Genomic DNA, 12,667 nt, shown 5'->3' with positions numbered 1-12,667 from the left:
CACAAAACCTGTAAAGTCTTGATACTTACAAGAACTTGTGTCCCTTTCTAGATAAGCCCCAAGATTGGAATAAGCACTCCATAATAGATATATGGGATATAGCAGACCCACAAAAGTCAGCAGTTTCACCAGGAAGTCCAAGGTTAAACCTAGCACTCAAGCTTACATCTCTTCTCCACTCAAACATAGTCTGCTCATAGTCCAGCCATAGTATGCAATCAGAGCTTCAGCACCATTAGAAGTGCTGCTCAATATCTCTCTGACACAATATGACCTCTGTATCCATTGAACCAACATATATGGTTCAATGGCCTTGCCCCTTGTAAGCCACCCCGAGTCCGCTCGGGGAGATGGAGGTGGGGTATAAAAATAAAGTTGTTGTTGTTCTTTTTATAATTGTTATTATTATTATTTCACAGTTTCAGTTATTCACTTAAGGTACCCATCTATCTCCTTTGATAGGATTCAATATTATCCACAGTTTCATGGATCCACGCAAAGTCCAGAGACATATCCTCCACAGATACGACAGCTGTACTGTGTATGCTAATGTATCATTACAAAACCATTTCCTGTGCCTGCTCAGTCTTTCTATGTTTGTGGCTCTCTCACATATTTTCTCTCTCTTTCAGTCACTATGTTCTAGGCTGTTTGGTAACAGGAATAAAAATGGCTGTTCTGCCTCACTCTGAAGACAGCCTTTCTGAGACTAAATATATTGCTCAGCACCCACATATTAAAAAATTCACACGGGCCACAGTTTAAGAGATCTTATGATGTCTACCCCCTCTATATTTATAAGGCAAATCAATTTCTGAAGAAATGGTACACGTGGCTTAGAATTAACTTCAATAAATACAATTAATATTAGAATCTGCAATCTGGGATAGCTCACTCTAGTCTCTGGTGGATTATATCGTCCGTATTAATTAATGACGAGATATTTAGCAGCGTTTTGCTAAGTGAAAAAATGACAATGACTAAGAGGACTATTTTATTTCAGCTACAAATTTAAGTCTCTACAAAAGTACATGCACAAATAAAACTCTCATCGGCACATTGAGAGACAACGTCCTCCAAATTTAGATGTCTGCAAATTCTGAGATGAAACAGAACTTCAATGAAACCAGGTGGGAATAATCAGACATGTCAATTGCTTTGTTCATCTTTGGGGATTTTGTGCCCAACATATGACAAAGCTAAATAGTATGTTTCTTCAAGGCCACAAAGCTTGGCTGATATAGTTGGTAGAATACGAAATTGTATTATGACAGATGCAACAGTCTAATAATCAGAATTTTAAAAAGCCCTTAGGATGATTAACACAGTTCACCTAAAAACATCCAGGAGACGGAGGATTTCACAAAAGAATAAATCAAAGGTTTCAGATAATGAGATGTACTGTAGTCACCTACCTCCCCCATGCCAATCTGCACAATTTTCAGTCCTGTTGTTTTTTCAAGCAAGTCTTTGTTGTCAGCTATTGGGAAAATTAAGAATGACAGAGTTAATGTTCATTGAAAATGGGATGAGTCTGCATCGTATACCTTTATCAGTCCCATAACATTCTCAAGATGCCAGATATTTTGCCATATTCATCTTCACATAATCCGCATGAGATGGACCAATATTATTACCATTTTATAAAGGGAAAACATGATGAACAGAAATAGCTACCTGTCTACATTCAATAAACCAATGGTGGGGAACATTTTTTGGGCTGGAATGAAGTTCTTGGACCAAAAAGACTAGACACTTATTATGCACAAATATATCATATAAACCAAACAATAAAGATTCAATTTATCAATTGATTTACTCCATAAAATCAGTTGCTGGATTGCATGCATCTATTGGTCTCCAGCATGCCAGGTGAAATAAGAAACAGGGCAGCTGCCCCTTTTAATGGTTGTGTAGACAATGGAATTTCAGCAGGTGTTACCATTAAAGAGATAGGAACTCTACGTCTTACTTCATCTGTTGGATCTAGTCGGTGATCATGGAAACACCCACTGACTGAATTACATAAACCCACAAAAGGTTTGTGTCGATTAGGGTTCCTTGTAAGATCTCCAGCCTATTGTTCATTGGGTTGAGGCAGCAATTTCATGATATAAGAACAACTCAGAGTCCATTTCGTCTCTTGGGTGAACAAGAAAACTGCAGCTGCCAGAAACATTTTCTTATCAGTTGATTCATTAACTACATCAGTTGATTCATTAAGTTTTGCATTAACTTGCAAAACTTAGACCTAGTCATAAGCATTTATAAGTTATTTTGAAGGCCCCTTTTGTCCTTTTTCTAATAGATGTGTGATTTGTTGGGAAACCTTTCCATGACAGCATACCATATATGAAATATTATTTTATGGAAGGGAATGGCAGACACCCAGATTGTCTTTTCTTAAGTAGTCACTGAAAACTTTAATATTCCAGTAGGTATATTATTGTTGTTAATTCGCTCTGGGTTGCACTTTGGCATTATGTTCTTGATATTTTTTTTCCAAAATCAACATTCATATTTTTACGAGTTCATTGTTTGATGATATTTTGTTTTGTTGTTTTGTCCTATATTAAGTTGCTATAAGAAGACATTTTAAATTTCAGTTGTTGTGGGCCTTCAAGTCATTTGTGACTTCTGATAACACAAAGGCAAGCCTATCATGGAGTTTGTTTGGGGTATTGTTCTTTAGCCTTCCTCTGAGGCTGAGAGTGTGCAACTTTGTTCAGTATGTTTCCAATGTATGAACAGGTATTTGAAACCTGATCTCCAGAGTCATAGCCCAGCACTCAAGCCACGACACCATGCCTGCTCATACTTTTTACATATAAATATAACTATGCAAATAAGTAAAACATGGAACTAGATGTTGAAAAACCACACATTGGTTCATACAACAGCTTTATCCATATATTCCCACTATTGGATCCATATAGTCATTCATCCAAGCATGTAATGGGAGATGCTCATCAAGAATATAGACTGGACTGAATTAAGTTACAATACTGCCAGGAGGCAGGGTTGGACTAGATCAGCATTTCTCAACCTTGGGGGGGGGGGGTGGGTTGTGAGGGGATGTCAGAGGGGTCACCAAAGCCCATCAGAAAACATGGTATTTTCTGTTGGTCAAGGGGGTTCTGTGTGGGAAGTTTGGCCCAATTTTATCATTGGTAGGGTTCAAGGGGTCTTTGATTGTAGTTGAACTATAAATCTCAGCAGCTACAACTCCCAAATGTCAAGTCTATTTTCTCCAAACTCCACCAGTGTTCACATTTGGGCATATTGAGTATTCATGCCAAGTTTGGTCCAGATCCATCATTGTTTGAGTCCACAGTGCTCTCTACATGTAGGTAAACTACAACTCCAAAACTCAAGGTGAATGTCCACCAAACCCTTCCAGTATTTTCTGTTGGTCATAGGAGTTCTGTGTACCAAGGTTAGTTCAATTCCATTGTTGGTGGAGTTCGGAATGTTCTTTGATTGTAGGTGAACTATCAATCTCAGCAACTACAACTCCCAAATGACAAAATCAATCCCTCCAACACCACCAACCAGTATTCAAATTTGGGCATCTTGGGTATTTGTGCCAAATTTGGTCTAGTGAATGAAAATACATCCTGCATATCAGATATTTACATTACGATTCATAACAGTAGCAAAATTACCGTTATGAAGTTGCAATGCAAATAATTTTATGGCCACGGCAACATGAGAAACTGTATTAAGGGGTCGCGGCATTAGGAAAGTTGAGAAACACTGGACTAGATGAACTTGAAAATCTCCTAAAATTCTATCTTTCTGTAATTCAAAAAGGGATCTTTTCCTTAGTGTTCAAGAAATGATGCTTTGCTGTAAAAACAGGCAATTCTTCCTTTTGTAGTTTTCCCCATCTCTGCTGCTCTTCTTGATCACACAGCCCTTTAAGTGTTACATCTCCCATTTAGTTTTTCCGTCAGAATTAAGTCATATCCATAGCTTCAAAAGTGTTTTTCCTTCTATGCTTCTAAATATACTCAAGAGCTTTCCTGGATTGCAGCCTAGAAGTGTAGATTGATAGATAATTCAATTCAGTATTGCTATTTAGTTATTTATATAGTGCTTCATGCATTCAAAGACTCAACTAACATCAGTCTATTTATTTATCTTTACAGTTCCTCAGAGAGATAGCTAAGTAAACACGATTAAATCCCCTTTGTACAAAGAGAGGGGCAAACTGAGGCAGGAACGTGACTCAGCTCTCCTTGGCTCTTCAGAATCAATGCTGGAGGAGGAATTAGGATGCAAGCTTTGTTGAGAGAATGATCTCAAACTGTAAGTCTATGGATGCTTTCATGTGCTCAGTTACACATATGTGCATTTTCGTCTAAACGGTGGGCTTAGGTTTATATGTAATGTTGAATACATATACTAAAATTATTGTGATGAAAGTGTGCTCAAATTCCACTGGTTTCAAACATGAAATTGAAATAAGAAAGATGGTCATCTAATTTTAGGGCATATCTGAGGTGAGAATGGCCTATTGCAACATGCAACTAAAGAGAATATTTGGGCGCATTGTTGTTCTCCAGCATCCATTATACATTTTAAATTATTGTTGTGCATGAGAGAAGAAACTGAATATTGTACATGAGTGCCTGAATACTACATATGAGTAGGCTCTGAATACTGATCACAGAAGAATCATAGAATCAAAGAGTTGGAAGAGACCTCATGGGCCATCCAGTCCAACCCCCTGCCAAGAAGCAGGAACATTGCACTCAAATCACCCCTGACAGATGGCCATCCAGCCCCTGTTTAAAAGCTTCCAAAGAAAGAGCCTCCACCACACTCTGGGGCAGTGAGTTCCACTGCTGAACGGCTCTCACAGTCAGAAGGTGAAGAGTAAATAGAGAAACTGTTGTGTCAGTGAATCCATGCAAGTCTCCATACAGAATACAAATAACATGAAAACTATTATAAACACCTAAAAACCTAACCATTCAAACACCATCTTTGTTTTGCAATTCTCTTTTTTTATAGAGAAGAGAATGTTACATAAATAGGTTGTGTTTCTGTAATATAATGTAAAGCTAAGGCTATATATTCTCATTAAGTGACAGGCACAATGTGTATTGGGGAATGATTATGCATATGGATGGTGATTGGTTGATGGAAGGAAGGGAAGAGGATGCTGCTGGAAGGATGGGATAAGACTGAGCAGAACCCCTGCCAACAGGAACTGAATTGGGTAGAAAATAGAGCAGATTTGTGGGAGGAGCGGGATTTTGGGGAGACTGTGTTGATGTGGTTAGAATGATACTAATTGTATTGTATTAGAGATTAAGGAAACCGCCAAGTATCAGTGAATGTTCTGGAGGGTGGCGTGGAATGAATAATGTCTACCTCTTAATCAATTATTAATTGTGTCCATGCATGTTGCATAGCCACGATTACAAATACTATGGTGTAATGGTGGCTAAAACTATAGGACAGCTTCATACAAGTGGATCCGTTAAACATCCTGGTGGCAGCCATATCCTGGGAAGAGTGTAGCCAGGTGTTTCTATCTGACAGTGAGGAGCAAAAGAACCCTTAAGGTGATTCAAAGAAGAACTGTAGACCCGGTGAAATGAATCTCACAAAGCACAGAGCAATTTACAGAGAGCTATCTTTGATTTGCTACATCATAAGCCTTACTCAATATCAGTCTAGTTTCAGCATCTGTGAACTTCATGGCTGATCAGAGATTTTCCATGTCCAAACCTAACATTTTATTGGTCTATACTGAGCAATTTCTTTGGATCAAAAATTAAAAGTTGAAATCTAAATGAAAGTAAGGACAGAATCCTATGGAATTACATGCAATGACTACAGGAATGACCCAGACTATGATGGTGGATAGCAGGATTAATAGTGAAGGTATTGTTTTAAATGTTTTAATGTATTTTAAAATGTTTATTTTAATTGGGTTGTTGTAGGTTTTTTTGGGCTATATGGCCAAGTTCTAGAAGCATTCTCTCCTGACGTTTCGCCTGCATCCATGGCAAGCATTCTCAGAGGTAGTGAGGTCTGTTGGAACTAGGAAAACTGACTAGGTGTGAATGTTTCAGTTGAAACATTCACACCTAGCTCCAGCAGACAAGTGTCCTTTGTCCCACCCTGGTCATTTCACAGATATATGAACCCTTTTTCCTAGTTCCAACAGACATCACTACCTCTGAGGATGCTTACCATAGATGCAGGCGAAACGTCAGGAGAGAATGCCTCTATAACATGGCCATATAGCCTGAAAAAAACTACAACAACCCAGTGATTCAGGCCATGAAAGCCTTTGACAATTTATTTTAATTGTACCCCTCCGGTGTTGAGAAAGGTTGGGTAGAAATGACGCAAATAAATAAATAAATAAATAAATAAATAAATAAATATTGGTGCCTTATGCTAGTATAATGGTTCATTGTTGTTGCTGCTGTTGCAGGCCTTCAAGTTATTTCCAACTTAATTCTAACCCTAAAACAAACCTACCATGGAGTTTTCTTTGCAAGCGTTGATGTACATGGTTTCCTTTGAGGCTGAGAGAATGTAATTTGCCAAAAGTCTACCATAATCTTAGGACCTCATCACATGGTCTTCAGGAGATGTTCTAGGACACTTCCAGGACACTTGCTTGACAGAGCCCAATGGACCCCATCATAAGATGTAAGGCTACTTCCAGCGGGGCTCCATAAAGGAAGCATCTTAGCAGCATCCTAGGACTCTGCCCAGAGAACATGTGAGGATTCCCATGTTCTCATTATATAGAATGGGGGGAAGATGGGCGGCAACACTTTCCCCAGTGTGTTGGGGAAAGCGGCACAGCAGCCAATGTGGAGCGCGGGGTGATGGTTTCCCTTGCTACCCCATGGATTCCCCACATTGCTTGGCAAATCCCCCTGCTATCACCCAGCTTCAGGCCCTCAGTGTGATGAGGTCCTATGTCTAACGTTCAAACCACTACACCATGCTTGCTCTCTACTTTAACACACCATGCTGACTGTATTTCTTATTATTGTGTGATGAGCTAAACTCATCTCTCCAGATAGCTTTCTCTTTCAATACCAAAAAGTCTTATAATATAATCCTTTATTAACTTTATAGTAAGAGATGAATACTACATACAATCAAGCAATCTGTACTACAGCATTTCCTCAATCACGGGGAAGTGTAACAGTGCAATGCAAACATTGTCTGGAAAGATGCAGGAAATGTGAGCTGCTATTTTAAGAAAAACCAATGAACAACATATAAATCCTTTTTTAAAAAGCTCCCCATGAGACAAAAAGAGTTTTCTCATACACAAAAAGAAGTCCATTAAAATTAAATTCAGCAGATGAAGGATATGCAAATTACCTGAAGAAGTGGAACCCTATAATGTTCTCAAAATTCAGCAATGGTCTATTTAATTAGTATTTTAATTTATCTGAATAATTCTTTGCACTTGACAATTCCATATAATTAAGCACGTAGCTATAGCGGAATAATATCTCCTGCTCACTTTATACCAGCTATTTTAACCCGAAAGAATCTCTAGAAGTCTCTTCTGTGATCTAAATTACAATGGGGACAACTTAATGGCTTTGCTCTATTAAGCAGCACGACCAGAAGGTTGCTGAGTATTCAGAGAGGTGCAGTTGCCACAGCTCAGGACCTTGGGTCTCTAAAGGAGATGTGGGGAACTCCCCTCACAACATAATTTACTTGGATGCTAGTGTACAGACCCGAAAGCAAGAAACTATTTTCTGGAAAAAATGTGGCTGAAATCTTTAAAACCATTTGCATCACAGCAGAAGACACATTTTTGGTGGGACTACTTCCAAAAATTAAGATGAAAGAAAATCCAAAGTGAAGCTAGGTCAGCTGGTTGCAACAAAAGCAACGATCTTCTGTCACCTTGTGGAGGGCCTAAAACGTTTATTGTGGCATGAAAGTGTATACCAAAAATAAATCTGTTAGCCTCTAAGGTGCCACAAGCTTCTTTGTAATTTGTGCTTCAGAAAGGAGGACTGAGAAATTCTTCAGTGGTTAGTGTGAATGCAATCAAAGCTTGGTCCAATCTATAGCATCACCATAATCAGAAGAAGCAACAACAGCAGCAGCAATAATATTTGTTTATCATCTCTCAGACTACCAGAGTTGCTGAAGCAATGCACATCAAATAACATCATGGTTTGAAATTACTTTTATAAAAAAAACACTCTCAAAGCCAACATTAGTTTTAATGGTAAAAGTTATATGAAGCAAAGTAATCTTGGCTGTCCACCCGAACCTCAAGAGGACCCAACAAGCATTACTTCCCTTGAAAGAGAGTTATGCAATTGAGATCCTGCTACAGAGAAAGCCCTGTCACATATAGTCATCAGCCTAAATTCAGTGGTGGGACATGCAAAAGGAACATCACTGATGATTTCAGAGTCCAGGCGGGTCCATGTGGGAGGAAGAGATCTTTCAGACAGAATTTGACCATAAGCCATTTATGGATCATCCAGACAGGGCTTTAAACACATGAGTTCCCATTTCAAAAAGGGAGGTGGCTGTAATTATATGATTATATAATTAATGTTATTGTTTTTAATGTATTATGTCTTTATGATGTTATATTGTTTTAATATTGTGGCACTCTTTCTTTTTAGATTAATATTAGATATGTCGATGATCAACACCCTCTTAATAAAGATCACTTGGGAAAAAAATATTGTGGCATCGAATTGTTGGCTGTGTTAGCCGCTCTGAGTCCCCCCTCCCCCGGGGGGGGGGGGGGGGTTGAGAAGGGTGTGGTAGAAATGTTGTAAATAAATAAATAAATAGCTAGACAACGTCAGCGCTAAATGCACGCTGATGCAGACCAACTGAGGGAAACTGTGAGATAAAAAGATCCCTTTTAATCCCATTTCTGGCTGAAAGATGCACATCTTATATTTATGTGACCCTGTGTGCCAACCCCCCCCCCCCCCACATATTTTCCTTCCCTCCCCCCTGTGAAGGCTGCTTCAGCTGATTTCTGTCCCTTTTAAAAAGTCCCAAACAGCTGATCAGCTGATTGGGCTCTCAAACAGACACACAACTGATTGTAAGGAAGCACAAACAGAGAGCCAGTTGAACTCTTTGAAACTCTTTATTTAACACTGTAACACTGTAAACATAGCTTTAATAAATAATTAGAGAAAGGGAGAAATCTGGCGGAAGTTTTTTTTAATTCCCTCCATTATGTTCTGATCCATGTATGTACACGTGAATACGTTTGTATTTATTATATTTGCATGTGCACATATACAGATCAGCACGTAACCATGTATATCTTTTTAAAAACTTCTGGTGTTAGATGAGGTGTTCCCCATCCACCATATAGACAAGTCAAAATTGCTATTCATCTTTCAAAACTAGGGTGTCTCAATTGCCTCTCCGTCATCTACTCAAATTTAGAGTCCAAGAACCTCATCTAACACACTGGGGGGAAAGAGGGGAAAGTGGAGGGAACAATTCTCCTTTGTTCCCTACCATCTTTCCTCCGTCTTCTGGGATGGCCGGCCATCCTATGTCATTTTCTGTCCTTTCCCAGCTTCCTCCCTTTTTTCTGTAATTAGGAGTCAGGTAGCTCCTGACTTCCGATAATCCTCCTTTCTCCATTTTCATGTTGTAGTCACATGGATTGCCATGGTCAGAGCCACCAGAAATGGCCATGCATTGTGGGATGGCCTCCACGGGACTCTGTTCTGCCTGCACCTGAAAACAGAGAGAAGCTGCAGAGAAGACTGCATCTGATAAGATCCCATGCTACAGGCAAACAACTTTCTCTGTAAAAGACTTGCAAATGCATTGCTATGCATTTCTGAGAGCTCCTTCTCAATAACCTGAGTTATAACAAACAGTCCCTTGACTACCTCAAATGATCTGTTTTGATGCAAAGAAGCAGCAGCAAAAATAGCTTATTTGCCCTCCTTACTACCACAAATTAGGTTCTAAAGTGGTTCTGAGATGGTCCCTAAGCAATGTCTGATCAGAACCATTCCAAAACTGCCTCTATTTATTCATTCCTAATTTTCTGACAAGGCTATTCACTCATTTGTGTCTCTTCCAGCCTTACCTTTTTCATTATTCCAGCATCTGGAGATGTTTTAGAATTCGGTAACAACGTCAACAATGCATCATTAGATTTTGGGTACTGAACACTCTGGGTCATGATGCCAAACGAGTTTTCTGCCAGACCTCTAATCTGTCACAACAATTCCATTTAAGCATTGCTGATTTACTTGTTTGCTTAAGACTATAGTGTAATTCATTCTCTTTACTACAGAAGTTAAAAATAGGGTCAGAAAGGAGGAAAAGAAATCACTGACATTTCAGGCTCCTTTGGGCATTTATCTTGTATGAGAAACTGAAATGTTGGGCTTATTTGCTCCTATGGAATAAATAGTTGGTATTTGAATAGCATGGTTTGTTTCATAAGAGGATCTAAAACTGCTTCACAAGCAAACTCCACATTTTCATGTTGAATACCTTCTGGTGGTAAAGGTATTTAAAATATTTTTACACCACTTCTCAGCCAAAAAAGCTCCCAGATAAAAACAAGACAGTCCCTGCCTGCAGGCATACAATTTTAAAAAAAAACATGTTGCAAAAGAAAAACAGGATGGAGAAAAATGAGTGAAAAAAACCCCAAATGTTTTTCATCAGGCTTTTGGCATGGCTGTGTCATCATATCACCTAGCTTCAGCATACTTAAATTTGTACCAGTGGAGACTAAAGGGAAATTCTTGTGGCGTAGTCCCAATTCCTATCTTAATAAGGTGATTTGCATAATATGGACTTGCTTTGCTAATCTTAAATAAATAAAATACAAATCAGTTTGTGTATGTAAGATGAATGGGATAGATACATTTATACAGCTAATTTATAAAAATGGAAACTAGGTTGAAACCAGACTTCATCCTAATCTGTGTAGATCAGAGGTTCCCAATCTTTTTTTGACCAGGGATCACTTTGACCAGGGACGCAGTGGGTTAAACTCCTATGCCGGCAGGACCAAAGACCGACAGGTTGCAGGTTCGAATCCGGGGAGAGGTGGATGAGCTCCCTCTATCAGCTCCAGCTCCTCATGCGGGGACATGAGAGAAGCCTCCCACAAGGATGATAAAAACATCAAATCATCCAGGCGGCCCCTGGGCAACGTCCTTGCAGATGGCCAATTCTCTCATACCAGGAGCGACTTGCAGTCACTCCTGACACGACAAAAAAAAAACTTGACCAGGAACCACTTGGACAGGGGAGCCCCTGCTGGCACAGTGGGTTAAACCTCTGTGCCACCAAGACTGAAGACCAACAGGTTGCAGGTTCGAACCCAGAGCGAGTGCTGATGAGCTCCCTCTATCAGCTCCAGCTCCTCATGCGTGGACATGAGAGAAGCCTCCCACAGGGACGGCCTATTCTCTCACACCAGAAATGACTTGTAGTTTCTCAAGTCGCTTCAGACACGAAAAAAAATTAAACAGACAAAAGATCTGCTATGGCATTGCTCAAGAGGATATTGTCTTCCTAGAAGAAGCTTCCCTACATTTCTTTGCACATTTTGCATATTTATGGATGTGTGGCATTAATAATGATGGTGGCAAGGGTTCATATTTCCATATAGGCACACATAACTTTATAAAGAAAACAAGTAAGCTAGAAGAAATGAGTAGCTAGCAATACAAGAAGGGTTGGGGAAATGTGACAACTTCAACTAAGCTAACAGACGGGAAATCACTTGATTTGCTCCTGACACGACAAAAAAAAAACTTGGACAGGGACCACTCTGACCAGGGACCACTCTCCAACATTAGTTCCAAAAGGGTTACAAATCAGTTTTTGGTCAATTTTTTATTCAGTTTAGTTATTTGGGGTGCTAATTCAGAAAACTGCATTGGATAGACCATATCAACTGTAGTTTCTGATACAGAACATATGCCACCCAATAGTCGCCATCTGCTCGCCCACATAAAACCATATTTAATAATCCTCAGTGCTATAAGAGGGTTTTGTGAGACCAATCACTCTCTTTGTAATGGTGTAGTAACGGTCCACGAACCACAGGTTGGGAACCACTGCATTAGAAGGCTGGGCCAGTCAGCCATCACAGAAGCTCTTTCTCACACTACTTTATCCGTGATGACTATATTCAGAAGGGTTACAAAACAGTTTTTGGTCAACTTTAGATTCAGTTTAGTTATTTGGGATTCTGATTCAGAAAATTGCATTGGATAGACCACATCAGCTCTAGTTTCTGATATAGAACATCCAGCAGTCACCATCTGCTTGCCCACAGAAAACCGTAATTAATAATCTGGAGCTGATGTGGTAATATTAATTTTTTGTGGGTTGTCGGCCTCTCCCCTCCTGATATCCCCGTTGCCTTGGCACTATAAAAACGTTTCGCAAGACCAGTCCCTCTTGTCGACTTGTGGTTTTGAGAAAAGCGTGTAGTAATGGTGAGTTGTAGACCACATTTTCATTCTTAGGGACCACTGGTGGTCCATGGAACATAGACTGGGAACCACTGGTGTAGATAATTGAAAACACTGAGAAATGAAGTTGACGATTAACTACTGATTCCAACCCACAGTATTTAAACTTATTTTTCTATATAGCTTTAGGTGGAAAAGAGTGGGGTATAGGA

General features: G+C 39.5%; 1 protein-coding gene across 2 annotated transcripts in view; it reads right to left on the bottom strand.

The window, feature by feature from the left end:
• The window catches only part of PTPRN2 (protein tyrosine phosphatase receptor type N2), a 686,806-nt gene that overhangs the window by 342,592 nt on the left and 331,547 nt on the right, over positions 1–12,667 (bottom strand). For both annotated transcript variants that reach the window (XM_067470369.1, XM_060782574.2), the window contains exon 12: positions 1,416–1,480. In XM_067470369.1, the coding sequence (XP_067326470.1) occupies positions 1,416–1,480 (65 nt within the window). The remainder of the gene's footprint in view (positions 1–1,415; positions 1,481–12,667) is intronic.

The sequence above is a fragment of the Anolis sagrei genome, chromosome 6, assembly GCF_037176765.1.
Source record: "Anolis sagrei isolate rAnoSag1 chromosome 6, rAnoSag1.mat, whole genome shotgun sequence".
Taxonomy (NCBI): Eukaryota; Metazoa; Chordata; class Lepidosauria; order Squamata; family Dactyloidae; genus Anolis; species Anolis sagrei.
This window is presented reverse-complemented; position numbering and strand designations above follow the sequence as displayed.